This window comes from Onychostoma macrolepis, chromosome 03 (genome assembly GCF_012432095.1).
Source record: "Onychostoma macrolepis isolate SWU-2019 chromosome 03, ASM1243209v1, whole genome shotgun sequence".
NCBI classification, from domain to species: domain Eukaryota; kingdom Metazoa; phylum Chordata; class Actinopteri; order Cypriniformes; family Cyprinidae; genus Onychostoma; species Onychostoma macrolepis.
The window spans coordinates 20,990,185-21,017,165 of record NC_081157.1 but is presented as its reverse complement, the minus strand read 5'-3'; the positions used below and the strand labels follow the sequence as shown (position 1 = coordinate 21,017,165).

Here is a 26,981-nt window from a genome sequence, read left to right as displayed (position 1 = left end):
AAATCACTGAAGAATGCACCTAAAGTCCTAAAACATTTAGATCATATTTCAAAATCTTGCACTCAACATATTTTAGTCTGGCAATATAGTTTGGGAAAAGTTCAACAAGTGAATGTGTGCAAGTTTATGTCACAGTAACACTAATAAAGTAAAAAATAAATGAATCATCAGAATGAGATCAACCACGTCAGCATCACAATTCAAGGCTTATTCCTCACAGCGCGCCTTCTTCCAAAAACGAAAAGTAGCCGAGATGAACTTGAATCTTTCTACAGAGGTGACTTGAGCGTCTCAAGCCTGGTTTCACGCAGATGATTATCTTCTAGCGCGCGATGTGCGCGGGCATGATTACTTTATAGGTGAGCTCAGACGGGAAAGACTGGACCTCGCTTTGGTTTCATACGGATTATTTTATCAGAGAATATTTGTTTTCGACATGACTTACTTCATTTAATAAAAGACAATTCAAGCTTTCTTTAGATATACTGTATTTCTCATGTCATTTTCGTTCATTCTGACTCGTTTCAGGAAGATATTCACGTAGACAGAGAATGCAGAAAGCGCACCCTATTTGTTTTCTTTATTTTACAAAACCAAAAAAAAAGTTTTGTTGATATTGGGAGTGAATCAGGGTATACAAATAATAGGCCTACTTATGTATTTTTTTCAGTCAATATGAAATGAATGAAAGAACTATGAGTTTCTCTTTGTAGTGTATTTTTTAGGTTTGATAACTTGAAAAGTAAAGTAAACTTTAAAGTAACTTGAAAGTAAAGTAATTAGTAATCTGATTACTTTTTAAATGCAGTAATCAGTAATGTAATCAAATTACAATTTTAAAGAAGTAATTAGTAATTTGTAGTGGATTACTTTTTTTTGTAACTTACCCAACACTGCCGTATGCACTTATGCACCCCATACCATCAGAGATGCTGGCTTTTGAACTGAATGCTGATAACATGCTGGAAAGTCTCCCTCCTCTTTAGCCGGAGGACACGGCGTCCTTGATTTCCAACAAGAATGTCAAATTTGGACTCGTCTGACCATAGAACACTCTTCCACTTTGAAACAGTCCATTTTAAAAGAGCCTTGGCCCACAGGACACGACGGTGCTTCTGGACCATGTTCACATATGGCTTCCTTTTTGCATGATAGAGCTTTAGTTGGCGTCTGCAGATGGCACGGCGGATTGTGTTTACCGACAGTGGTTTCTGGAAGTATTCCTGGGCCCATTTAGTAATGTCAATGACAGAATCATGCCGATGAGTGATGCAGTGTCGTCTGAGGGCCCGAAGACCACGGGCATCCAACAAAGGTCTTCAGCCTTGTCCCTTACGCACAGAGATTTCTCCAGTTTCTCTGAATCTTTTGATGATGTTATGCACTGTAGATGATGAGATTCGCAAAGCCTTTGCAATTTGACGTTGAGGAACGTTGTTTTTATAGTATTCCACAATCTTTTTATGCACTCTTTCACAGATCGGAGAGCCTCTGTCCATCTTTACTTCCGAGAGACTGCCTCTCTAAGACATTCCTTTTATGTTACAGATCTGATGTCAGTTAACTCAATTAGTTGCTAGATGTTCTCCCAGCTGAATCTTTTCAAAATTTCTTGCTTTTTCAGCCCTTTGTTGCCCCTGTGCCAACTTTTTTGAGACCTGTAGCAGGCATCAAATCTGAAATGAGCTGGATAAAAGTGGATAAAAATGTAAAATTTCTCAATTTAAACATTTGTTATGTTCTCTCTGTTCTATTGTGAATAAAATATTGGCTCATGTGATTTGAAAGTCTTTTAGTTTTCATTTTATTCAAATTTAAAAACCGTCCCAACATTTCCGGAATTCGGTTGTATATGGGTAGTTCACAAATAAAAATTGGACTGTGTCCTATGGTGTGACATAGCAAAAATGTAGACAAAAAAACTTAACACACAAATAACATGAGAAAAATGTATCTTCATTCTTAGAGTTACAAATAGCATGAGAGAGGTTTATCTTCAATGTTAGAGCCTATTTTTTTTAAACAATTTTCCGTCACACCATAGGACACATTGATACGTCAACTACCCATATAGCATATGTAGCATAGAAACATCATTGAAGTCATTTCCGAAATTAACAATGTTTTATTATAGAAATGTTTGAAATATTGGAAAGAGTTTAACTGTAAAACAGATTAGAAAACATAACATAAAATGTCAAAGTTTGGTTTGTCATGTATAATGCTGTTAAGATGAGAGCTAAGGATGTTCTGAGTTCCTGATTTAAATCCAGAGTAGGAAATATACACACATTTTTAAATCAGATTTAGCATATGAATTATTAAATTATTTAAATATATTTTTACTTTTACATTTTGAAGCCCTTGTGTAACTTTACTGAGGGCCCCCTAGTGGGGATTACATGTGCAAATATAACATAGATAAAATAATTAACAATCAATTCAAATCCTAATCTTTGTTTTCATAAAATAAAAAATGTAAGTCAGAAATCACACATATTTTTTTAGAAATTACGTGCGTATATTTACTACATTATTACTATACGTTCTCTGATTGGACGAGCGCCTTAACAACATCGATATTGATTGGCTGCCTAGGTCACGATGAATTCAGACTAAGCAATGCAGACGTGTTTTACTAAAAACAAGCGCAAAACATTGAAACAGCGCCATTTTGGCTCAAATGGGCTCAGAGTTCAGCGCTTGTTAGAACACGGAACGGTTTGTATTCAACATTACAAAATTTAAATTGCAGTGAACAGAAAAGCAACGAATCTTTATTTAAAAACCTGGCTCGAAATGCAGTCTTGAAGAATGTCGCTTGTGTAACAACGCTGCGTTAGGTTTGTGCAACAGATACAGTATTTACATTTCGATGGTTACTGACATTTAAACGCTGACATTAGTCCAGTAACGTTAAACGCCTTATATAAACATGGACGTGTCGAGCCCACTTGTTGCAGCCGCGTCGGATGGCGACCGGTCCGGTTCGGAGGGAGAGTTCACGGTAGCGAATGGAGCTGCGGTGAGAGACGGTGAGGCGCCGATGGAGGCTGCAGGTGCGGTCGGGTTCAGTATCTCGCGTCTGGACACGCTGAGCGCGCTGAGACTCAACCGAACCCGACCGGCGGCGGACACCGAGCTCCGGTACCTGCACTTGTTATGGAAGCCCGGTGAACTGCTGCAAGCGGGACGGAGCTCGCCGGGCAAAATCACATCGAGCAGGGTGAGGCGGCTGGGAAGAGCTCGGAGGAACATGGGGCCCATTGGAAAAGACCTGTATGGTGTGTGCATGAACAGACGTCATATATTAATGATATTTATATATATATATATATATATATATATATGTGTGTATATATATACATACACACACACACGATTGTTTTTGTGAAAAGTGGGGACATCCCATAAGCGTAATGGTTTTTATACTGTACAAACTGTATATGCTATTGCCCTACTCCAACCCTACACCTAAACCTACCCCTTACAGGAGACTTTGTGCTATTTCAGATTTTCAGTACACTCCATTCTGTGTGATTTATAAGCGTTTTGAAGAGTGGGGACATGGGGTAATGTACTGAAAAGTCACCTTCTCCTTGTAATACCTGTCATACCCTTGTCATAATACAAATCTATGTCCTCATTTGTCACAAAATGCGCGCGCACACACACACACACACACACACACACACACACAGTAGTAGCCCCAAAATTATTAGAGCACTAGTAGTTTCAGCAGATAAAAAAGGGTTTTAAATCAGTTATTTCTATCTTTTGCTGTAGTGAGTCAGTAGGAAATATAAGTTTCCATTTCCAAACATTCATTTTGACATGAATTGTAATAATCGAGTGAGATTTTTGTCTGACAACAGCCAGTGCTTCACACAGAGATCTGATCTGATCATCATCCGTCTGTCTGGACAGACATGAAGAAACACAACAAACTGAGACTCAATCCAGAAGAACTGTGGAGAACAACGTCTCCAAGACGCTTCGAGAAACCCACCTGCAAAGCTTCCTGAAAAACTCTGCTCAAGTGCACCGAGGGCAAAAGCTGCTTTAAACGCAAAGGGTGCTCACACCAAATGTTGATTTAATTTAGTTAATAAAAGTTAATTTATAAAGAAAATCTATTTATGACATTATTTTTGACAGCGTCCTCATTTTACAGCATTTTTACACAAGTGTCTAAAACTTTTCATAGTACTGTAGCTTTGCAGGTAGGTTTTTTGAAGCATCTTGGAGACATTGACACAGTTCTTCTGGATTATTACAATTAATGGCAAAATCAGTGTTTGGAAATGTAAACTGATATTTCCTACTGACACACTACAGCAAAAGATAGAAATAACTGACTTAAAACCATTTTTTAGCTGCTGAAAATACTAGTGTTCTAATAATTTTGGCCACCACTGTGTGTGCATATATATATATATATATATATATATATATATATATATATAAGATCTTTTGGTAATATTGTGGTAACAGCAGATTTGTTCAGTTTTTAGAAACTTAAAATTTTATAAAATTTCCTTCCTTTTATTTCTCTCTGTCTCTCTCTCTCTCTCTCTATAAATATATATATATATATATATATATATATATATATATATATATATATATATATATCAATTCCATATTGTTTTCTTCTCCAAGCTGTGAAGAGGCTCAGAGAAGCTGCCAACTCCAATGATATTGACACAGGTGAGAATCATCAGCGTGACAGACAGTAGTGGTCACACTTGATGCTAAGATTTAGATTATAGTCGGTTCACTGTTTTTGTTTTCTAGTTCGTAGATTGCTGGAAGAGGATACTGATCCTTGTGCTGCTGATGACAAAGGCAGGACAGCCTTACACTTCTCTTCCTGCAATGGCAACGAGAGTATCGGTAAGCTCGGACAAAATTGTTTGGCATTAACTTTCCATAGTGCATTCAATGCATAAGGTAATTTTATTGGTATTTAGCCACCCAAGACACACTGAAAACATATAAATATCATCATTGCATTGCATAATAAAATTTCAAACCAAGTAGCATTTATTTTCAAGTAACATAATGTAAGCATCTTCATCAGAATAGATTTGGAGAAATTTAGCATTTACATCACTTGCTCTCCAACGGATCCTCTGCAGTGAATGGGTGCCGTCAGAATGAGAGTCCAAACAGATGATAAAAACATCACAATAATACACGTGACTCCAGTCCATCAATAATAAATAATAATTGTAATACGTTTATCACTAAGATATTTTTAACTTCTTCTATCCATAATATTGCTTTCTCCAATGAAAAAGTTGTCTTGTCTGAATCAGGAGAGAAATGAATAGTTATAAATAAATATGTCAGTGTATTTTGATGTGAGAGGACAACAAGGGATGGACTTTTTCAGTGGAGGAAGCGTTATTATGAATTACGAACCAGAAGCCATGGTTTAAAGACGTTAATTGATGGACTGGAGTCGTGTGGATTATTGTGATGTTTTTATCAGTTGTTTGGACTCTCATTCTGACGGCACCCATTCACTGCAGAGGATTCGTTGCTGAGCAAGTGACGTAATGCTAAATTTCTCCAAATCTGTTCTGATGAAGAAACAAACTCATCTACATCTTGAATGGTCTGAGAGTGAGTACATTTTCAGCAAATTAAAATTTTTGGGCTCTTTCGTGAAATATTTTCATTTGAACTATTCCTTTAAGTGTGGCTTAATTATCCAAATACTTTTTGAGGCCACTATATTTCACCTTTTACCACTGTATTTAAACTTTTTCTCCTTTCTTTTTCCGTCTTTACTTTTAACAATGTAGTTCAGTTGTTGCTGAGTTATGGTGCTGACCCAAACCAGAGAGACAGCCTCGGAAATACACCACTGCATCTGGGTAAGAATGTGCAGAAGCATAATTAGCATAATTACATATCATTAAATCTATGTTCAAAGCTTATGGTGAGTTAAATTGTGTTCTACAGCTGCCTGTACCAACCACGTGCCTGTCATCACAACTTTACTGCGGGGAGGTACAATTGATTATTCATCTAAATCTTACTCATCCGAGATATTTCTGCTATTTCTTAACAAAAACAGTACCTCTAACACCATTCACAAATCTAATTTAGTACCAGTTCACAAATTATAAACGTCCCCTCAGGTGCCCGTGTTGATGCTCTGGACCGTGCTGGGAGGACTCCTCTTCATCTTGCCCGTTCGAAGCTCAACATCTTACAAGAGGGAGACTCACGTAGCCTAGAAACCCTCAGAGGAGAGGTCACACAGGTGATTAACTTCATGCACATAACGAAGAGATTGTGGACACTGTGACGTTCATGCTTCTTGGGAATATTTCTACTATGAAGGTTACTTGGGGTAAAAGCTTCTGCCAAATGTCATGTAATGTAATGAGTACTGGGTAAACATGAGACAGGCTGATAAGGTTTATATAATGTGCCCTGCCCACACTTTTCCTATGCTCCTGTTGTACATGCTCATATATGTGCTGTAATGCAAAAATGAACCAGGGATCTCTGAATATCTCTGTAGATCATTCAAATGTTGCGGGAATATCTGAATATAATGGGACAGAGTGAAGAGAGAGAGAAACTGGAGCACATCTCAAACCAGCTGCAGAACACCCGCACCAGAGAACAGGTAAAACAGCTGCTGAATTCATGTATTCATTCCCTTTGATACTTTAAAGAGGACTGTTCCATTTTGCATCTGCACCCTGTAAAGCCTGGCGTATAAAATATGAATCTTTTTTTTTTTAAATGGAACCATTAATTATACCTTTAGACATAAAAAAATCTAAAAACAGAAAAGCATTTGTGTGTTTATTTTTTATTTTTTTTGAGCATCATATGGGATACATCAGGCTTTTATGGCTCATATAGTATGATATAGGAGATTGTAGCTCATAGTCGCAGAGGGGCAAGAAACAACTGTTATTCAGAGGCCCAAAATGACCAAAAATATGTAATTTCGTGCAGTTGCTGATAGTTATACAGCCAAAATTAAGATGGAATTCTGATAGCTTGTAATGTAAATCAATGAGATCTTTAGAACAGTAAAACAGACTACATAACATGCGTAAAAATATAAGTTGTCACTATATATCCTAATAATATGTCTTAGTAAGATTATATTTAAATGCATAGTTTTGTTTAAGGCTCTGTAGTTTTTACTGTGGGTGCAAAATATGATGGGAAACATACAAATGCAAATTACTCAAGCCTGATGTGGCATAATACTCACATTTTAACACGATTTTTCTAAAAGATGAAGTATGTATGGATAATCAAGTAAACCTGAGTCGCTTCAGTCCAGTTCATTTTCAAAATATTGTGTAATGAAAAATGTACCACTGAAGGGGGCATTTATAATGAAACTAAAAGTCCCTTTCTTGCTAAAAAAAGAAGTATAAACTATCAGTCAGATGACAGAAGGAATGTAGTCAACTGTATACAGTAGGTTTTTCAGAAAAGTTTATGTTGATGATTTAGAGCCCGTAGAAATTTGCATGTCAGATAAGATACAGTAGGCTTTATGGAGTTTATTCTACAGTTTTGTGTGTTTGATATCACTGTAGCTTTTGGACATATTTATTCTTTCATGTGATCCACAGGTAGACGAGGTGACGGATTTACTGGCCAGCTTCACGTGTCTCAGTATTCAGATGCAGAATATGGGAGACAGGTAGAGATGGATGGAAGAAAAAAGTGAGAGGATGAGACAACTGTGGGTTTTATTGGGAAAACAGGAGAAACTATTTATATATGACATGCCTAAATATACAACACAACTGAGTAATAACGGTTATTTAAATTCAACTTTGACTAAGAAAAACTATAAATTGCCTTCATTTTTTTTTTCTCATTCCTTCCTGTTATGCCTTTATTGTAGCCTGTTATGTCACAGTTTACTGTATATTCATTTTTGGAAGTGACTGAAAGAGCCAAATAAATTACATAATGTCAAAAGTTTATATGTGGACTCTGTCTTTTAATGTAGCAAAATTAACAATAAAGTATAAAATGTGCGTTTTCAAATCGCTTTTATATGGTAAATATCACTAATGCTAGTGTTTAATGCCAGTTTTTGGTTGTAAAAATGGGGGCTTTCATTGTTGTGATACACTCTCTGGTCTCAAAGTCCCTCCTCCTCATCTCTGGCTGCTTTTGTTGTTGACTCCCATCAAAGATGGCGTCGCGCGCCAACTAAACCCACATCCAACCCGAGGTAATATTTCACTCATTATTGCACAACACTTCTAATATCTCCACACAAATCGCATGCATTCCGTGCCATTTTTGCAGTACTGAAGAAACCCATAAAATTGCATGGTGGAAACGCACCGTAAATCGAGTTGTAACCCGATACCGGCCTATGTGCACCGCAGCCGCGGGACTGAGCGCGCTGGACGATCCGGCAGAGACGCGCGACACGTCCGCAGCTGCTCAAATCCTCTCCAGCTGAACCGGGGAAGCGCTGGATCCTGATGAAGAGAGGGGAAGGGGGTGTGTGAGTGTGCATTTCTTCGAAAGTAGGCGGGAAATGTGCAATAATGAGTGTTGAGGCTGATCTTGTCGTTCTTGTTGGGATTCCTGCAAATGTCACTGGCAGCTTAACTAAAGTTGTGGCTGGAGGAGAGCTGATGTGTGCCGCAGATCCTGATCTGTCACTAATGAGTGTGTGTGCATTCTGTAGCACATCTTTCAGAGTTGTTCAACGCTTCTGCGTGCAACGTTATTGCAATTAGAAGAAAGCTTTTATTAGAATCGGAAGATGTGGCGACTTAATTGTGTTTTCTGATGAGTTTTGTTTTCTCAGTAGTTTTTTTCTGTATTAGTGCTTATTTATTTGGTTTTATATCTTTAATGTTGAGCGTTATATTATATGGCGTTCAAATGAAAACTTAAAAGTAATTCAGTTTTGTTTGTATAGCAATTTTTTACAAAACATTTTTTTTCGTTCTGAAGAAAACTTGTCACGTTTAGTCCATGATCGAAATACCTTTTAGAATTTTTGCATAGTTTATTCTCTTCCAGGGAAAAGGACATATATGTATATGTATATATATATATATATATATATATATATATATATATATATATATATGTGTGTGTGTGTAAGTTGCAAGCAGGTGCCTATCTACATTTTTTTTGTGTAGTAAAATGTTTTGAATGAGAATGTGACTTCACCTAAAAATGCAAATGTACTCACTCTCAAGCCACCCAAGCTGTGGATGAGTTTGTTTCTTCATCAGAACAGATTTGGAGAAATGTAGCATTACATCACTTGCTCACAATGGTTCCTCTGCAGTGAATGGGTGCCGTCAGAATGAGAGTCCAAACAGCTGATAAAAACAACAGAATAATACACAAGTAATTCGTATGACTCCAGTCCATCAAATAACATCTTGTGAAGTGAAAAGCTGTGTGTTTTAAAAAACAATTGCATCAATATGTTTTTGAATTTAAACCAGCTTCCAATTATAATATAATCTGTCAATAATATTGCTTTCGCCAGTGAAAAAGTCACTTAATCATGAGAGAAATATACAAAGAGCAAGCACAATTTACAAGCAAAAAACAGAGCTAAAGAAATATGTTGATTGACTTTTTCACTGGATGAAGCGTTATTAATTATGGATCATGGCCTATAATTTCAAGTTAAAACGAACAAACAGTTCTCACTTCACAAAATGTTAAATGATGGACTGGAGTGTGGATTACTTGTGTATTATTGTGATGGTTTTATCAGCTGTTTGGACTCTCATTCTGACGGCACCCATTCACTGCAGAGCATCCACTGGTGAGCAAGTGATGTAATGCTAAATTTCAACAAATCTGTTCCAACAAAGAAACAAACTCATCTATATCTTGGATGGCCAGAGAGTGAGTGCATTTTCATTTTTGGGTGAACTTTTGTGTAATATATACACTTTCATTGCTTAAAAAATCTATAGAAAGATGCAGATATTTCTAACAGAGGTAGAGAAGAATACAAGTATTAGACTAAACCTAAAGAGAAAACACTACAATATAAACAATGTTAAATAATCATATTTAATGCAGCACAATTTTACAGTCTGACATTTAGTCTGCAACAAAGTAGTGAAGATAGCTAGTACTTACAGAAGTGCAAGTTAAATTGAAACTGAATCATCAGTTATCTAAGCAGGCAAGGTCATTGTAGATAGTTTGTTTCAAATTAAGTGTTTTTAGACTGAACTTGATGAATTGAATCTGTTCTTGTGCGCTAGAATCATAAGACTGACCAATCCCACCTGAAGGACCGGGACTGACCATGGCTTTTGAGGAGATAAAGAAGAAAGGAATGATGGGTAATGATGATTGTCAGACAGAAGCACCATGACACACTCAAACATGTCCAGTCCAAACCTACTGTGAAACTTGGTTTTCTTTGTAGATATCTCAGGGATGGAAGGAGAGGTTGGTCTTGTTGCGGGTCGCAGCCAAAGAGAGAAGAGGCGCTCGTATAAAGATCTGTTGAGAGAGGAAGAAGAAATCGCAGCGCAGGTGCGCAAAACCTCCAAGAAACACCACAAGGTAACAGCAGGGAATTACGGTAACATCCAACATCAAGTTGCATCATATCAACAAGTGGTTGACAAGAATCCATTGACTGTCATTCATTGATTTATCAGTTTACATATATATTTCATAACTCTGTTATGTGAGAAATAATACCAGTAATAACCACAAAAGCTGTTCGTAGACTCTAATGACATTAATAAACACGCAACTTGATGTTTTGTTACCTAGGTAGATATGACTTCTGGTCTGAGAAGGATTTGGACCTGTGTTTTTCCCTCTCAGGCCACTTGTCATTGACTCATGCTTAGGGATGCTGCGATCAGTGGGCTGATAATCACTTCCTGTGACTCGGCTGGAAATCCCTGAACTGCCCCGGTCACCTAAATTGACAAAACGCCGTCTACTTTAAGACTTTAGCATTACTTTCATGCCATCACCAGTGTAATAAGTGTTGAGGAAAGATGAAAAATGTATGGTGCTTCTCAGTCTCTGTAAAGTGTAAGTGCAATATTAATATGTGTTACAAAGTGGAATACACTTTAGACATCTGTATTAAATAACTCCAGATTACCAGAGCGTTAACTGTAGTAGCTGTTAAACAAATATTACTGGCATCCAACAAAATGAAAAGGCGGGGAAAGTACACTTCTTTTTAAAGGTTTGGAGTCAGAACATTTTTTTGAACATTTGAAAGATTCTCTTTATGTTCACCATAGCTGCATTTATTTGATATACAGCAAAAAATATATATATTTCAATGTAAAAAATTTATTTTAATATTTAAAAATGTAATTTATTTCTGTGATGCAAAGCAAAATTTTCAGCATCATTACTCCACTCTTCAGTGTCACATGATCCTTCAGAAATCATTCTAATATGCTGATTTAATGCTCAATAAATTATTATTATTATGTTGACAACAGTTGTGCTGTTTAAAAACGTTTTTATGATATTTTGATGAATAAACAGTTTAAACGAACAGCATTTATTTGAAATATACATTTTTGTAACATTATCAATGTCTTTACTGTCAATTTTTGCTGAAAGTATTAATTGCTTTAAAAAGAAAAATCAAAATCTTACTGACCCCAAATGGTAGTGTAATTATAAATAAATCCAATGTGCAATATTTAGATATTATAATGCATTAAATATCATAATGATATATTTAGTAAATAAATTATAAATGAGTAAAAATAATTTCACAAATGAAATATTGAATAGGCTCATATAACAAAAGTTCATATTATGTTTAATTGCGGTATACCCATACAATATTTTTATTAGCCTTAGGATAAGGCTTTTCTTCATAGGTTTATGCATTTTAGTGCCTATAATCTTTTGTGTAAGCCTGTTTGTTTATATAAGGCCTATTAAAATGTTCTGTATTCCGCTTCAGATGAAGTAAAAAGCCTTTTATTAGTCTGTAAAAAGCCTGATCAGAGCATCCCTACTCTTCCCATTGTAGGTGTAGTAGTAGAGGAATAGATCAATAACCATATGTGGATTGTTTCCTCACTAACACTATCTTTCTGGCACACATCATGCCTGTTTGAACATGCACTGTTGTCTTTTTTAGGATTCTGACCTTTTCCTATTAGGAGGAGATTCTCACAAGAAAAAAAAGAAGCACTTAAGTGATGACTACTATCACAGAGGTGAGGAGGTTTGTCTTCTTTAAAAACTGGCCTTAGTAGTCCATTTTATTATTCCATTTCTTTCTTTTTTTTTTTTACATTACTTTTATATTTTTGTTTCTAATATAATATATTAGATATAATATGAATTAGTTAAATCGATAGTTCACCCAAAAATGAAAATTCTGCCATTAATTACTCACCCTCATGTCGTTCCAAACCCCTAAGACCATCGTTCATCTTCAGAACACAAATTAAGGTATTTTTGATGAAATCCGAGAGCTTTCTGATCCTCCATAGACAGCAACACAACTGACACGTTAAAGACCCAGAAAGATAGCAAAGACATTGTTAAAATAGTCCATGTGACATTAGTGGTTCAACCTTAATGTTATGAAGCTAAACTCTAAACTCTCTCCGCAGACCATCACAGCTCTGGTCAGCCGCCCCACAAGAAGAAGCGCAAGTCTTCGGATCGCTCGCCCTCCCTCTCCTCCTCGTCCTCCTCTCACCCGTCCCACTCCACAGACACGGCCATGGGCCTCCTTGAGGCCATCACCTCCCCGCTGGCCACGGGCTCCGACCCCGCTCCTCACCTCCACAAAAAACCCTCCTACCCTCCCCAAGCCTCTCCACACTCCTCCAAAGACCGCAAGCGTGACGGCAGCACCAAGAGCAGCCACTCCTACTCACACTCTCGTCCACCCAGCTCATCTTCATCTAAAAAGCATTCCTCTTCCTCAAAGTCGCTGCTGTTCCACGGAGGAGCTGGGAAAGGAGAGCCGCTGACGCTCTGTGAAGCTGAAGGCCTCAAGATGAAGCTCATCCTTTCCTCAAAAGAGAAGAATGAAGGTGTAGGGATGAACGAGGGATTCTCATTTCCGGTACATTCTTCTTCCTCTTCAGGTGTCGTAGGCCATCATTCATCCTCCAGCTCGAAGAAAGGAGGGATAAAGAAGGAGAAAGACAAAGATAAAATTATTTCGAAGCCTCCAAAGAAAAAGCAGCACAGCCGAGAGCCGTTGCCTGTTGTGGGGAAAGAGGTGGAGGTTGTGGGTGAGTAAAGGTTCAATTCAATTCAAGTTTATTTGTATAAGCAGCTTTACAGAAAATTACGTTTCTACAATATATTTAGTAGTAGCTTATCAGTGGTGACTATGTCAAATTGATGTGCATATGGCAGAAATGTACGGTAAAATTCAGTTAATGACAACAATGACAACAAAAAGATAATGAACACTATTAACAGCAATGATTATATGTTGCAATCAAACTTATAGCAAAATTTGGTAGTTCTATGTGTTGTTTCAGGGTTGGCATCACCTGAGGTCCTCTGAGGGGTTGGCATCATCTCTTCTCAGGTGTTCGGTCATCTCAGATCTTTTAAGGGTTGGATCCAGACTGAAGCTTGTGTAATTCCTAGTTACAGAAACAGAGAACCAAATAGAGACATAATTAGCGTAGCTGCTGTTCCAACCAAGCAAAAATGATTTGTTCAACCCAAGCTAAATAGTAATAATGTACATTTGATCAGATATAACTGCAGTACAAGATTATGAGATGCGAATTCTTGGCTAATGTGAATGCTTGGCTAAAGAGATTTAAACAGAGAGAGTGTGTCTGAACCCCGAACGTTATCAGGAAGGCTATTCCAGAGTTTGGGAGCCAAATGTGAAAAAGCTCTACCTCCTTTAGTGGACTTTGCTATCCTACGAACTACCAAAAGAGTTTTGCGACCTTAGGGAGCGGGTTGGATTATAGCATGGTAGAAGACTAGTTAGGTACGCAGGAGCTAAACCATTAAGGGCCTTGTAGGCAAGTAATAACATTTTGTAACTGAAACGGAACTTAATAGGTAGCCAGTGCAGAGACTGTAAAACTGGGGTAATATGATCATATTTTCTTGACCTGGTAAGGACTCTAGCAGCTGCATTTTGGACTACCTGCAGTTTGTTTATTGAAGATGCAGGACAACCAGCTAGCAGTGCATTACAATATTCCAGTCTAGAAATCATGAATACATGAACTAGCTTTTCTGCATCGGAAACAGGTAAAATGTTTTGTAGCTTGGCAATGTTTCTAAGATGGAAGAATGCTGTTTTTGTAACATGAGAAATATGAAATATAATCCAAGAGATTCTGTGTACTGTTTTTTTGGTCCAATAAGTAATATCTCTCTCTTATCAGAATTTAATAGGAGAAAATTATTGGTCATCCAGTCTTTTACATTTTTAACACACTTTGTTAGCTTAGATAATTTAGAAGTTTCATCTGGTCTTGTTGAGATATATAGTTGAGTATCATCAGCATAACAATGGAAACTAATCACGTATTTTCTAATAATATTACCATGGGGCAACATGTATATTGAAAATAGAAGAGGACCTAGGACAGATCCTTGTGGCCATTGCACACTGAGTCCGAAATTTTTGTTTGAAATTTTTGCACGTTAAAAAATAATTACGACCTCACGTTGTGTCAGTCACGTTTACACACTGCCTCCGAAACTTTCGTCCATCATAAAAAATTCAGACCAGGTTCGATTTTCTGCGTTTTTGCATCCTTAGCAAGCATAGGAAAGGATGACGAATATGAAAAACCAATTGTATTTATCGGTCTCTTTATGATTAAAGATAGACCTGTATTTTACTTTTTGGTTTAGTCTGTTCTTTAATATCAGGTCTACTGTAAAATCTTTCAGGAAAAGCAGCCAACAACTGTATTCACATGTTATAAAATTTGGTAAAATTACAATATTTAATAATAATAATGAAATAATAGTCATTTGTTTTTAAATGAGAAAATCAAAACAAAGATACTTACAGTACTGATAAAAAGTTTGGGGTCAGTAAGACATTTTTTAAAGAAGTTAATGCTTTTTTCAGCAAGGATACACTGATCAAATACAAAGCATTTCTATTTAAAAAAAAAAAAATTATTTTGAACTTTTACTTGATCAAAGAATCCTGAAAAAAAAAAAGTATCAGGGTTTCCACAAAAATATTAAGCAGTACAACTGTTTTTAACGTTGATACTAATCATAATGTTTCTTGAGCATCAAATCAGCATATCAGAATGATGTCTGAAGGATCATGTGACACTGACACTGACTGGAGTAATGACGCTAAAAATTCAGCTTTACATCAAAGAAATAAAATACATTTTATAATATATTCAAATAGAAAACAGTTATTTAAAATTGTAATAATAATTCACAACAGTACTGTTTTTACAACTCTAGAAATATAATGGCATAAATCAATAAAAGTGATACTTTTTATTAAGTAATAATTTATGACTAAAAATAAATTTTTATTTTTGTTTTTATTTTTGTAGTCTAATGATACTCTAATTATTTTAGTTAAAAAGCAGAAATGAAACAAAATTTAAAAATTGTGTCTGCATAAAAACCTAAACAAAAATAATCTGTTTTTGAGAGAAAATCGATCATAATCCAAATCTGTTTTTGTTTAACTGAAACAAGCATTATCTGTATCAGTCATAAAAAGTCAATATTGACCAATCTTTACTTCTGGTGTCTGTATAATGACAAACATTCAACATCCATTTGTTCAAACACTCTATAAAAAAAGCAAATAAAACCCTCACAGGCATTTTCAAATGTACAAATGTTCTGGTTTTGTTTGCACTGAAGTTGTGTTGATTTTCTGCATGAATGAGACACTGTATTAAAATCATCATCTAAGCCCTAACATGAATGTATTGCAGCATTAAATGTGTGTGTTTGTGTTCATCAGGACATTACGGCGGGTCTTACGGCGGCATCGGAGGAGACAGCTCATCTTCAGGAGGAGAACTAGAGGCCGGCGAGCTGGTGATTGACGACTCCTACACACATCTCTCTAAAAAGAAGAAAAAGAGCAAGAAGAGCAAAAAGAAAAAAGATAAAGAGCGAGAGCGAGACAGAGACCGAGACCGAGACCGAGAGAAAGGATCCAGGGAGAAGAAACACAGCAAAGGAGGAAGTGGAGTGAAGAAAAGCTGTCCGGGTGAGACATGTTTCACTTACTTTAAAGCTAATACTGATTGGTTGGTATTGTCATTTTGTCTTTGTTACATCAAATTTAATTTAACCGAATTTAAATTTCTCTTTCTCTGCAAAACAGGTGATCAGCCTAGAATCCACTCCCACTCTCACAGCTCATCCAATCACAGCTCTTCTGGTGGCATGTATGCTATGGCTCCACGCACCTCATCCCATCACCATCATAGCATTGAACTGGTGGGAGAGAAGAAGAAAAAGAAGGAGGAAAAGGACAAAGACAAGCATGACAAGGACAAGGTAAATTAAATCACTTCCCTACACCAGTGGAAATGCCTTGACTGGTTTGATTTTATCATTAATTAATGTTCTGTACATCTCAACAGCCGAAGAAGAAGAACACGACAGCCTATCAGGTGTTCTGTAAGGAGTACAGGGTCAATATCAACGCGGAGCAGCCTGGATTAGGTGAGTGCTGTTGTTCTGTGCACATCTGTCAATCATCTGTGCTGTTTTGTGATTGGTTGAAATTTGTGTTCTTTTTCCGCCTCAGTCTTCGGGGAGCTGAGTAAGAAACTCGCAGAGGTGTGGAAACAGCTTCCTGAAAAAGACAAACTGGTAAACACTTTTTACCTTTGCTTTCAGATTTCAGATAAACAGTGACTTAAAGGGGTAGTTGAAAAGGATATGAAAATTTTACTTTTACTTAGTCATCCACAAGTTGATGGTTGCCACTGACTTCCATAATATTTTTTTATTCATTTGAGTAAATCAAGACAGAATTTACATTTCTGGGCGAACTATCCATTTAATAACAGCAATTTAATGCTGGTTATGCCCCTAGTTATTTAAGTAGCCAGTGTTATTTATTACTGAAGTATTTATGATTAATTTGAATTATCTTTTTATATTTTGAATTAAAATTTATATTTTCAGTTTTCATTTGATTTTTAAGTTTAAAGTTTTAGTAATTTTGTAATGTGCTTTTGCCTTTTTATAATTTTTTTTTATCTTTTTTTTTTTTCTAGTTTTCTAATTTTAATTTTTTTTTTTATCTTTTATTTCAGTTACAATGAAATAACACGTAAAATGTTTAAGTGGTTGAACAAGTGCTTGAGCAGTGTTTTGTAATTTCAGTCAGTGGTGGGACAGTGATGCATATCCTCTTTTTGTCTCTTCTCTCTCACACCAAAGGTTTGGAGACAGAAAGCTCAATATCTCCAGCACAAGCAGAATAAAGCTGAAGCTATGACGGTCAAGCGGAAAACTTTAACAACCTCAGACAGTAAAAGCAAAGGTGAGACCAAAGCTGATCAGTTTATACAAAGTTCTGTCATGAATTGTCTTGATGGCACAGGTTCTAACTCAATCTGATATAATCACATCATCACATGGTGAAGCTGATTGGTTTCTTTTCACATCAGCAGCCAATGAGCTGCTGCTTAACATTCAAATACTTGGCTAGTGCTTGCTGTAGCAATTGCAGCGTGCTTCAGAAACCCTCCACCTTCCCCAGCTCCACCTGTCTAGATCTGCTACGGGGTGATCATGTATGCTATATATGGAGGTTATTTCATATATGTTATATGTGCAGCAGCAGCAGTGTAGACCAAACACATTAACATATTCACGTATATTACTGTATATGCTAAACTCTCCAAGAGTTGTCATGACAGAATTCCAAGTTACCTATCTTATGAATTTAATTTTTACTCATGCATCAATTTTTCTTGAGTCATTTCTTGAATATCCCTCTGTTTATCTCAGGCTCAAGTAAAGCTGTCAGTTTAGGGGCGGGATTGGCCCCTCAGGGCCGCTCGTCTTTGGGTATGTCCTTGTCTCCAGCGCGGGTACCTGATGTGGATCCCATAGATGCAGCAGCTCACCTGCAGCTGCTGGGCGAATCGCTGTCTCTGATTGGACACCGACTTCAGGAGACGGAGGTTTGTGTTGCAGACGTCCCTTTTAGGAGCCTGTTCACATATATAGATCATGTCCATAAGCATCTCTGTTTGTTCTGTAGGGGATGGTGGCGGTGTCTGGCAGTCTTTCGGTGCTTTTAGACTCTATTTTATGTGCTCTTGGTCCATTAACTTGCTTGACGGCACAAGTCCCTCAGCTCAACGGCTGTCCACGCAACATCCTGGTGAGACACATTCACAAACTACAGGGGTTTTTTTATCCCCAAAAATGGTTCCTATTTGCAGTTGATATACAAAGTGTATGATTTCAACTCTTCACCCACTTTTTTGCAGTCAAATACTTTGGACAACATCGCTTACATAATGCCTGGACTATGAATCTCCTAAAAGGCACTTACAAGAGACTGGGTTACATTTGGACGCATTCCCAGAAGCACCAAACAGAGGAGTTTCTTTTTTAACTTTTTCTGATCAGTGGACATTCTTAGACTCAACATGTTTTTAAAAATAGTATTTAAAATGCTAGTCATTTTTTATTGTTGTAAAAAAATATCCTATTTTAGAGGACACTTTTGAAGTTTCCCTTTTGTGTTTGTGTTTAGTTTCAATGTCTGTTTTAAGATGTGTTTGTGAGTGTGATCTAATTCACATGCTTTCATAATGTCCAAAACATTTTATGTTTTATACAATTATGTGCAGTTTCATTTTAGGGCCAAATGTTGTTTTTTCTAATTTAATGTTGAGTTAATTTATATCAACAGCAGTTTAACTGTACTGTCATCATTTTATGTCTTACATATTGTATTTTTGTAATGCAAATGTTGTAATAATATTATAGTTTTCAACTTTTAGCACGTTTACAGGGCAAGCATGTATAAAATAATTTTTAAGGTGCAGTAAGTACTTTTTATACCTTAAGAAACTCATAGTTAATTTCCCAAATATTTTTATAATGTTGTGAACAGACATGAAGACCAACCAAATTAGTGGACAAGGTCCTCCCTCACATAACCCTCATTTATAGTGCACTTTTGGTTGCAGAATAACTGGTATCAAATATGCCTATGAATATTTTTTTTAGTGGCATCATTAATTGAAAAGTTTTGCTTAATGCAGTATCCAGTTCGACAGGTATCAGTATGCATTAAAAAAAATTACTTACTGCACCAACAATTTAGTTTACATTTAAAGTGATCTTTTTAAACAAGTGATTGTTGGTAGTTTTAGAAGATGGAGGAAAAAAGTGAAATATATTTGCATTGATATCTGTGCATTTTGCATTGAATAATTTTCATTAAATCTCAAAGACCTTAAGTGGGTTTGTTGTTATAAAAGACGTTTATAAATTAATTTTCTTCATGTACACAAAAGGTGCCCCAAAAAAAAATTTGGACATGTTAGTCTGAATTTTAATGTACTACTGTAGATATTTAAAAAAAATGATCATGTTCTATTAAAAGCGTACTTTACTCAAATATGAAAATTCCATCACAATTAACTCATTCCAAACCTGCATTACTTTTTTCCTTCTGTGGAACATTAAAGATGGTTTTAGAAATGTTGATAATCAAGCTGTTGGTTATGGGTGAAAAAAAAAAATGCAATGGAAATCAGTGGGAACTGAAACTGTTTGGTTACCAACAATTTTCCAAATATCTTTTCTTGTTTCACAGAACGAAGAAAGTCATAGGTGCGTAAATGACGACAGAATTTTCATATTTGGTTGAACAAACTCTTCAGTGTTTGACATCCAAAGAGTCCAAAAATGGTTTGTCTTAATATTGAAATAAAGCAGTATGGTTTTTCTTTTTTTATAATGTAAAGTCATTCATCTGCCTTAAAATGTTAAATGCTGGGGTCATATTTAAAAGTTAGTTCAAACAATTAACCTTTTTCTTTATTTGGTTTGCATTACATTTTGTTAGCATTTTATCACAAAGAAAATCTGATTTTATTATAATGCATTATTGTATGTATGCATGTATATATATTGCATGTGTTACTATCATACAAACAGGGTTATTGTTAGGGGTTAATATGTGCACGTTTAAAGCCTTTTCAAACCAGAATTTCCTGTACTGCAGCTTTTCTAAGAACATTTTGTGTCACCACAAGATTAAATTACCCACTAGAATGTCACAACAGAGGCTAAAAACTGAAAAGATAACATTACTGCATTTAGCATGCAAATATATTAAGGATTAGTAACTGAACCAAGGAAGAGCGCTCGACTTCCTGTTTGTGGTTACAGCTGATAAAAATGCTGCAACACTAGCTCTTTATCCACCCAGTTCATGAAAACAGACACACCTTTAAGAAGTATCTGTAAATAGGGGTGTGATTCAGAGACAGAGAGAGGAGGAAGAGGAGGAGTGTGTCCCAACAGCATCACATGTTCAGGCAGAGCCACACTGCCGGCAGTGTTTTGACTGAACAGCAGGAGGAGAAACAGGAAGTACAGAGGAGCCCAGATCAGGCCAGGCCCAGCTCATAAACACACGGTACGCAAAAGATCAGTCTCTCACTTGAAGGTAAGCCTCTCGAGCCTGTGTTCTTTATCAGGTTTCACATAATCAAAAGCAGACATCAGTTGTTTGGTATGGCACACTGCTAGAGGAAGCTATAAGCACTTACAGTATTGCTTTTAAGCTGTCAATTGAAATGTGGCAGTGAAACTGCTTCAGTACAACTGAGGTATGTGAAATGTGTTTGTGTGGCCCTTCCTCTGTGCTGCTGAGTCATCTGAATGGAATGATGTCCTCCATTTCCACTCTTGTTTTCCCATTGGATGCTCTTTCGTGTGCATATTTTGAGTCATAGTCTACTTCACAATACATGAAGTATTCTGTTCCCTTTCAAGCTGCAGACTATGGAGGGAAGTACGACACAAGATGAAATTCACCAGGAAGAGAAAGACAGATCTGGAAGCAGTGAAGGAGGGCAGACAGATCTGAAGGAGAGAGGTACTAGAGGAAGTTTACTTGCGTTTCAGAAATAATGTCTGATTTACACTACTAGCCAAAACAAACCAGCAAGGTGTGGACATGGTATTACCTTGTTTTTGGTCATTTACCATGTTATTACCTTGTTTTTGGACATTTACCATGGTAATACCTTGTTTTTGGACATGTACCATGGTAAAACCTGGTTTCTAGAAATGTACCATCGTAGTGTATCTCTAATAGTGTATCTGTCTAATAGTACCATGGTGTTTTTTGAAGTAACTTGGAGTACCACACTGGAAGAAAAGTAACAGATTACCAGGCAGGCAGGTTAAATAATATTTTTAATTCAGATTAATTACCACATGAAGTACATGTTTCAGGTTGCAAAACATTTTTGCAGTGCATGTAACACAATTTACATAGTGGGATACATGAAGTCTTTGAAAAGACCCCCTCATAAAAAGGTACAAAATCTGTGATACCATAATACCTTAATGATACTAATATGGAAAGGTACTGCCCTGGTGACAGCTTTTGTACCTTTTTGCTTTTATGTTGCCAACAGTAAAAACGTACAAGTCATAATTTTGTCCTTATTTTTCTTTCTCTGTAAATGGCTTGTCATTTTTCCTAATAAACTACAGAATCCCTTACTGAGATGCTTGAAACTGAGACACATATGTTTTTATTTTTGGGTGTTTTCTCTTGCTAATAGCATCTTACAGTATGTTCCTCTCCAACCACTCAAAAAATAAGTAAAAAAGGACAATTTATAAGCACCCTCATTAAACTGTCGGCCCACCCATTAGAAGGTGACCCATTAGAACTTTTATGCCGACACACATATAGTGTAGCAATTGAGCTTTATTTGTGTGTTGAAACGGGTCTAAGCATAACACACAGCCTGCTGATTGCAACACTTGCAGCTTTTAGCTAATTGCATTTCTGAAGTTTCATATCATGAAAGCTGTTATGTGTCAATTCAGTCTTTAGGTGGCGCTATTGCATCAAAATGATGTGATGCAGAGCTAGCAAAATTGGCTTTTACATTATTATATTCTGGTAATCGGTTTGTATAATGCATCATAAAGACCCGCTGTTTTAAGTAGTAAGTTCAATTTTAATTTTATGTTGTAAGTACGCGCACAATTCACTTTTGATCTGTTTTTATCTTAAAATGGTTACTTCAGACATTTCTTATTTATGTTTAGCATTCATTTTAACCTGTTGTCCTTGGATTATGAAGTAGCCCATTAATATTTGATCTAAAATCATGTTTTTATATTTTTTAAAAAACATGTTTTTGCGTTGCTATGCACATTTCATTCTTTTCATAGCTTGTTTCATTTTGTTCAGTCAGGTCTGTTACTGTGGGACCAGTTTATTTATCCAGGTTTTTAGGAAGTCCAACCCTTATGTGGAATTACAAGCTCCAATATTTGTGTGGAAAGAAAAAGATTATTTTCATTGAGATATCTAGCTGTTGTGCTTGTGAAACATGATTTCCACTTAAATAGGAAAAATATGAAACTTGCTTTTTGTTTGCTTTGGTAAACCCAGATTTGTATCAGTTTGTCACACCATTAACTGACATTGATCAAAAAATATTTCTTATTTAAACATTAAAAGGCATTCCAAAAAATATATATATTTCGAACTCTGAATAAAGATACAATTATTGTTTCCTAATTTTTGCATGTTTTATATGTTACAACAAATCAACTGGTATTACTAAATAATAGTAAATATACTATACATAACCACTCAAATATGAAATACTAAGATTTTAAAATAAAGCTCAAAGTGTTTTAAATGCAAATCAAATGTGAATTTAAAAAGTGAAAAATGAGTTTGCAATGCAGTATAAGTTTCATGTTCTATTATGCCAGTATTGTAAAGAAATTTTAAGAAATTATGATATCGAATTAACCCTCATAAAACCAATAACACAACTTGAGTCATTTAATTTTTTCCATTGTTTATTCAAAACTAAATTTAAAATGTGAATAAATCACATTTTCTAATATTATTTGTGGAAAAAAGCCAAATAAAAGTGGTTTCTTTGTAACTCATGTCTGTCTTTAATAACACTCTTGTTTCTGTCTGTGGTTGTAGAGTTGAGACTGGTGCTCCTCGGCTCAGCGGGTGCTGGGAAAAGCAGTGCGGTCAATGCCATCCTGGGCGGCCCATCATCTGAGTCCGACTGTACAGGCCCTGAGACACCAGCCACCGACTGTCAGAAGAGACGTGTGGCGCTGGCAGGACGACAGGTGCGTTCAGCTCTCACTTCAAACTCTATGAAAGGCCACACTCAGTCTGCACAGTTTTTTTTTAAATGTAAAATAAAGCTGCATTAATGCATTCAAATGATTTCCTAAAATGAGTCCCAGTTATGTTCTCATTGTATTCACATTTATGTATACATGTCATAAACCTTAACGGTAATTGTGCAAATTTAAGCAAACTTTTAACTGCCTTTTGTTCTTATAAAACCAGTAATTCATAAAACTGAGATGCCACCTGGGAGATTTAAATGAAAATTAATAAAAAATTATAGTTTTTTGAAGAAATTCATATGTTAGCTCAATTTATATTTGCCTACAAAACCAGTTTGCCTACAAAAATATTTGTCTACAAAACATTTGCTTCAAAAAGAGAAACATTTTTTTTAAAAATACATACACTTGAGCATAATATTTACAATACAGTTAAATTTGGTAGCATTAGATAAAAATGTAATAATTGTTAATTATTATGTAATAAGTATATATAATTTAGTGCTGTCAAAAGATGAATTGTGATTTAATCGCATCCAAAATAAAAGATTTTGTTTACATCATATTTTTGTGTGTACAGTGTATATTTATCATGTGTATATATAAATACACACACACACATACATGTATATATTTAAGAAAAATTTTACGTTTATATATTAAATATATTTTTCTGTAATATAAATAATATAAATATATATATATATATATATATACATTTAAATGCATGCAAATATTTTCAAAATATATACTGTATATGTGTGTATTTAATAAATATTTAATACATTTTATAAATACATAATAAATATACACAGTACACACACACACATATTATGTAAACAAAAACCTTAATAAATTATAGTTGTTAATTATTATTATAGTTATAAACTACATTAGTTAACATGAACTAACAAAGAAAATTACTTCTAAAGCACATCTAAAGCACTTAATGGTAATTTCAACATTTACATTATTAAAAATAAAAGTTGTATGTATTTGTTAATATTATTTTATATTCCTCACCTGACATGAATTAACAATAAACTGTTGTATTTTTATTAACTAACATTAACAAATGATGAATAAATGATGTAACATGTATGGCCTAATGCTGGTTAATTTCATTTAGTGAATTAACGTTAACTAATGCGGCCTTTTTGTAAAGTCTTACCAAATATGTTATAAATAAAATATTTTATATTTTATAAGAATGCTTTATAAAATGTGTATGTGCAATTGAAAGTGGCCTAGTGTTACCTACAGTTACATTTATAAACTACCTCTTTACCGTGGTAAAATCACTTTTTGCTGTATTATTTCATAATGTATTAAAGGGGCCTTTTTCTAAAACTTTGACTTGTTCTCTGCACAGGTGGCTGTTGTGGACACACCTGACTGCCTGTGCATCGAGCGTCCCGCAGAGGACGTCCGCCGCCAATTTTCGCTCTGTGCGGCTTTATCAGCCCCGGGGCCCCATGCTTTCCTGCTCTGTGTCCCTGTCCACCGGCCCAGCAACCTGGAGCTCCAGATTTTGGAGACCATCGAGAAGGTGTTTGGCCCTGAGGCAGTCAGTAAACACGCAATGGTGCTCTTCACTCGCATGGACCGACTGCCTGAGGATGTTTCTCTGGACGAGTATCTCAATACAGAGAGGCCCGACTTGCTAGAGCTCGTGCAAAAGTGCAGGGACCGACATCACCCGCTACTGGCGGGATCCAGCGTGGAGGAGCTGTTCATAATGGTGGAGAAGATGGTGGAAGAAACCGGGACACACTTCTACACCTGCTCTCTGTTGCAGGAGGCGGAGAGGAGAGTGAAAGAGAAGGAGAAGGAGATCTTGAGAAGCAGAAGAGAAAAAGGAGAGGATGATTCGGAGGGAATAAGGGCCGAAGCAGAGAAAAGTGTGGACGATTTGGTGGTTGAGGGAATCGCAGAGCTCTGTGTCTCCACTCCTGACACCTCGTTCTTACGCTGGTTGTGGGACAGTGTGGTCGAGTGGCTCCTGTGGCTCCCCAATATGGTGAGGGGCAGTGCTTTACTGGGGTCGATCGTGGGGTTGTTCGTCGGGGGGCCCTTAGGAGGGGCCATGGGAGCAACGGTGGGCTCTGTGGCGACGGAGGTGGGTAGACGGAAACAAAAAACCAAGTGAGCACTTGGAAATTTGGTAACAGTTTATTGTCATTTTCATTATGTCACTAAGAAACATCAAACAACAGATCGGTTTGTTCCTGAACATTCAAATATGTATATATAGTCAGCCACAAAAGTCATTACAAATGCTAATGAAATGTTTTTTCTATTGAATACATGCTTTTTTCCCCATTACAAATTGTATTATTAACTTAATAATTTGAGTTGAATTGAACAATTAACATTTACAAGTTTCTGTAAAACTGATGATCATGTTCATGCTTGCTTGTTTAATTTCTGATCCAAAAATAGTGCTGAATCCTAAATATTTCTTATTAACTTTACCTTATGACTTTTTATTTTATTTTAAATGAAAACATTCCGTTTATATCTGTTTAAATTAGATTTAGAATTTAGATTTTAAGTCTCTCTCTGTCTGTCTGTCTGTCTGTCTGTCTGTCTGTCTGTCTGTCTATCTATCTATCTATCACTCACACACACACAGTAATTCCAACTATTTGAATGTTCATTAACTAATGATCTGTCAAGCATAATATATCATAATATATATTAATGTTTGTTAATGCTATTCATGAAAAATATTATAAAGTGTTACCAAGCATTCAAGTTTCACAGCTTAACACCAAAAGCAAGTATTACAAACTCAATTTCTAATGGTGAGCAGAAGATAAGGGTTAAGAGGTGCCTTTGAGATCCATTTCTCAGACTTTTTGTGTGCACCATTAGTTTTGCACTAAGGTTTTTTTTGCCTTAAACACTAGATCTTATGTGTTTTGCATTTAAACAGCAACTATCCATAAGCACTGTATATGGAGCAATGGAGTGAAGATCACCGTCTTAACACTGTCACCAAATAGCTTTATTTCACACATGCACAAGTAAAAATCACAGTATCACTACTAAGCCTGAAGCGCTTTCTTTGAAGTGAGCATTGAACTCTAAGCGCACCATAAACTCAAGATTTGTTTACAGGCCATAAACATCTCCGGATCTAGGTGCATAACAGTGTTTTTATTACATCACTGCTGCACTAAACAGCTGCTATGGAACAAACGCATGCTACACATTTTCAGACTGATCGCATGAGCATAAATTTAATAATGCTCCTCATGTAAGCGATTTCCATGTGCAATTTTGCCACTTAATTGGTTTGCAGTTCAAATGTTTCTGCAGCTGTTCTGGAGTATGAAAATAAAGCAGCATAATGAAAACAATCAGTGATGGTGTGACTAATTTCCATGTTTTATTTATACACGCATTTGCAATCACTGGTTTCAGTCATTGGTTTGGTGTTAAGAAATAATTTATTAGAAAAAAAGCAAATATGAAATCCCTTGTACATATGGCCATAGGTGTAGGCATATGTAAATATATTATATACCAGTATTTATTTGTAATTAATTAAATTTGAATTTTCAAAATGTATAAAAAAACTATTTTAAAATATATTTTATTACCTATATTGTGTATATATATATATATATATATAT

General features: G+C 35.9%; 3 protein-coding genes across 11 annotated transcripts; all 3 read left to right on the top strand.

Moving 5' to 3' along the window:
• Positions 1 to 2,631: 2,631 nt before the first annotated feature.
• Positions 2,632 to 7,982, top strand: ankrd54 (ankyrin repeat domain 54). Its single transcript, XM_058771205.1, has 8 exons — positions 2,632 to 3,284; positions 4,663 to 4,710; positions 4,798 to 4,896; positions 5,814 to 5,885; positions 5,974 to 6,021; positions 6,153 to 6,277; positions 6,542 to 6,649; positions 7,623 to 7,982. Exons 1-8 carry the CDS (start codon positions 2,936 to 2,938, stop codon positions 7,695 to 7,697), a joined length of 924 nt encoding a protein of 307 aa, XP_058627188.1. The 5' UTR covers positions 2,632 to 2,935; the 3' UTR covers positions 7,698 to 7,982.
• Positions 7,983 to 8,150: 168 nt separating this feature from the next.
• Positions 8,151 to 19,907, top strand: hmgxb4a (HMG box domain containing 4a). 7 transcript variants are annotated; one of them, XM_058771200.1, is made up of 14 exons: positions 8,151 to 8,236; positions 8,314 to 8,514; positions 10,263 to 10,343; positions 10,430 to 10,569; positions 12,137 to 12,215; positions 12,618 to 13,250; positions 15,953 to 16,204; positions 16,322 to 16,497; positions 16,584 to 16,665; positions 16,751 to 16,815; positions 17,392 to 17,494; positions 17,965 to 18,140; positions 18,221 to 18,343; positions 18,453 to 19,907. In XM_058771200.1, the coding sequence occupies exons 3-14, from the start codon at positions 10,307 to 10,309 to the stop codon at positions 18,495 to 18,497; spliced, it is 1,911 nt and encodes a 636-aa protein (XP_058627183.1). In that variant the 5' UTR covers positions 8,151 to 8,236; positions 8,314 to 8,514; positions 10,263 to 10,306; the 3' UTR covers positions 18,498 to 19,907. The 7 variants fall into 7 exon arrangements, with proteins under 7 accessions (XP_058627183.1, XP_058627182.1, XP_058627185.1 ...); XM_058771199.1 differs by having other exon boundaries at positions 8,314 to 8,518; XM_058771202.1 differs by having other exon boundaries at positions 8,152 to 8,236; positions 8,397 to 8,514.
• Positions 19,908 to 20,482: 575 nt separating this feature from the next.
• Positions 20,483 to 26,720, top strand: si:dkeyp-69e1.8 (uncharacterized protein LOC100001340 homolog). 3 transcript variants are annotated; one of them, XM_058770212.1, is made up of 4 exons: positions 20,483 to 20,620; positions 20,986 to 21,082; positions 23,180 to 23,334; positions 24,713 to 26,720. In XM_058770212.1, the coding sequence occupies exons 2-4, from the start codon at positions 20,989 to 20,991 to the stop codon at positions 25,487 to 25,489; spliced, it is 1,026 nt and encodes a 341-aa protein (XP_058626195.1). In that variant the 5' UTR covers positions 20,483 to 20,620; positions 20,986 to 20,988; the 3' UTR covers positions 25,490 to 26,720. The 3 variants fall into 3 exon arrangements, with proteins under 3 accessions (XP_058626195.1, XP_058626194.1, XP_058626193.1); XM_058770211.1 differs by having other exon boundaries at positions 20,980 to 21,082; XM_058770210.1 differs by having other exon boundaries at positions 20,483 to 20,650; positions 20,980 to 21,082.
• The last annotated feature ends 261 nt before the right edge of the window (positions 26,721 to 26,981 follow it).

Excerpts from the sequence above, each read along its gene's own strand:
- ankrd54 (XM_058771205.1), top strand. The coding sequence starts at position 2,936 with ATGGACGTGTCGAGCCCACTTGTTGCAGCCGCGTCGGATGGCGACCGG. Across the intron at positions 3,285-4,662 it reads CATTGGAAAAGACCTGTATG|CTGTGAAGAGGCTCAGAGAA; the intron begins GTGTGTGCATGA and ends TTCTTCTCCAAG. Across the intron at positions 4,711-4,797 it reads CTCCAATGATATTGACACAG|TTCGTAGATTGCTGGAAGAG; the intron begins GTGAGAATCATC and ends TTTGTTTTCTAG.
- hmgxb4a (XM_058771200.1), top strand. The coding sequence starts at position 10,307 with ATGGCTTTTGAGGAGATAAAGAAGAAAGGAATGATGG. Across the intron at positions 10,344-10,429 it reads AAAGAAGAAAGGAATGATGG|ATATCTCAGGGATGGAAGGA; the intron begins GTAATGATGATT and ends TTTTCTTTGTAG. Across the intron at positions 18,344-18,452 it reads GCTGTCCACGCAACATCCTG|TCAAATACTTTGGACAACAT; the intron begins GTGAGACACATT and ends ACTTTTTTGCAG.
- si:dkeyp-69e1.8 (XM_058770212.1), top strand. The coding sequence starts at position 20,989 with ATGGAGGGAAGTACGACACAAGATGAAATTCACCAGGAAGAGAAAGAC. Across the intron at positions 21,083-23,179 it reads GACAGATCTGAAGGAGAGAG|AGTTGAGACTGGTGCTCCTC; the intron begins GTACTAGAGGAA and ends CTGTGGTTGTAG. Across the intron at positions 23,335-24,712 it reads TGGCGCTGGCAGGACGACAG|GTGGCTGTTGTGGACACACC; the intron begins GTGCGTTCAGCT and ends TTCTCTGCACAG.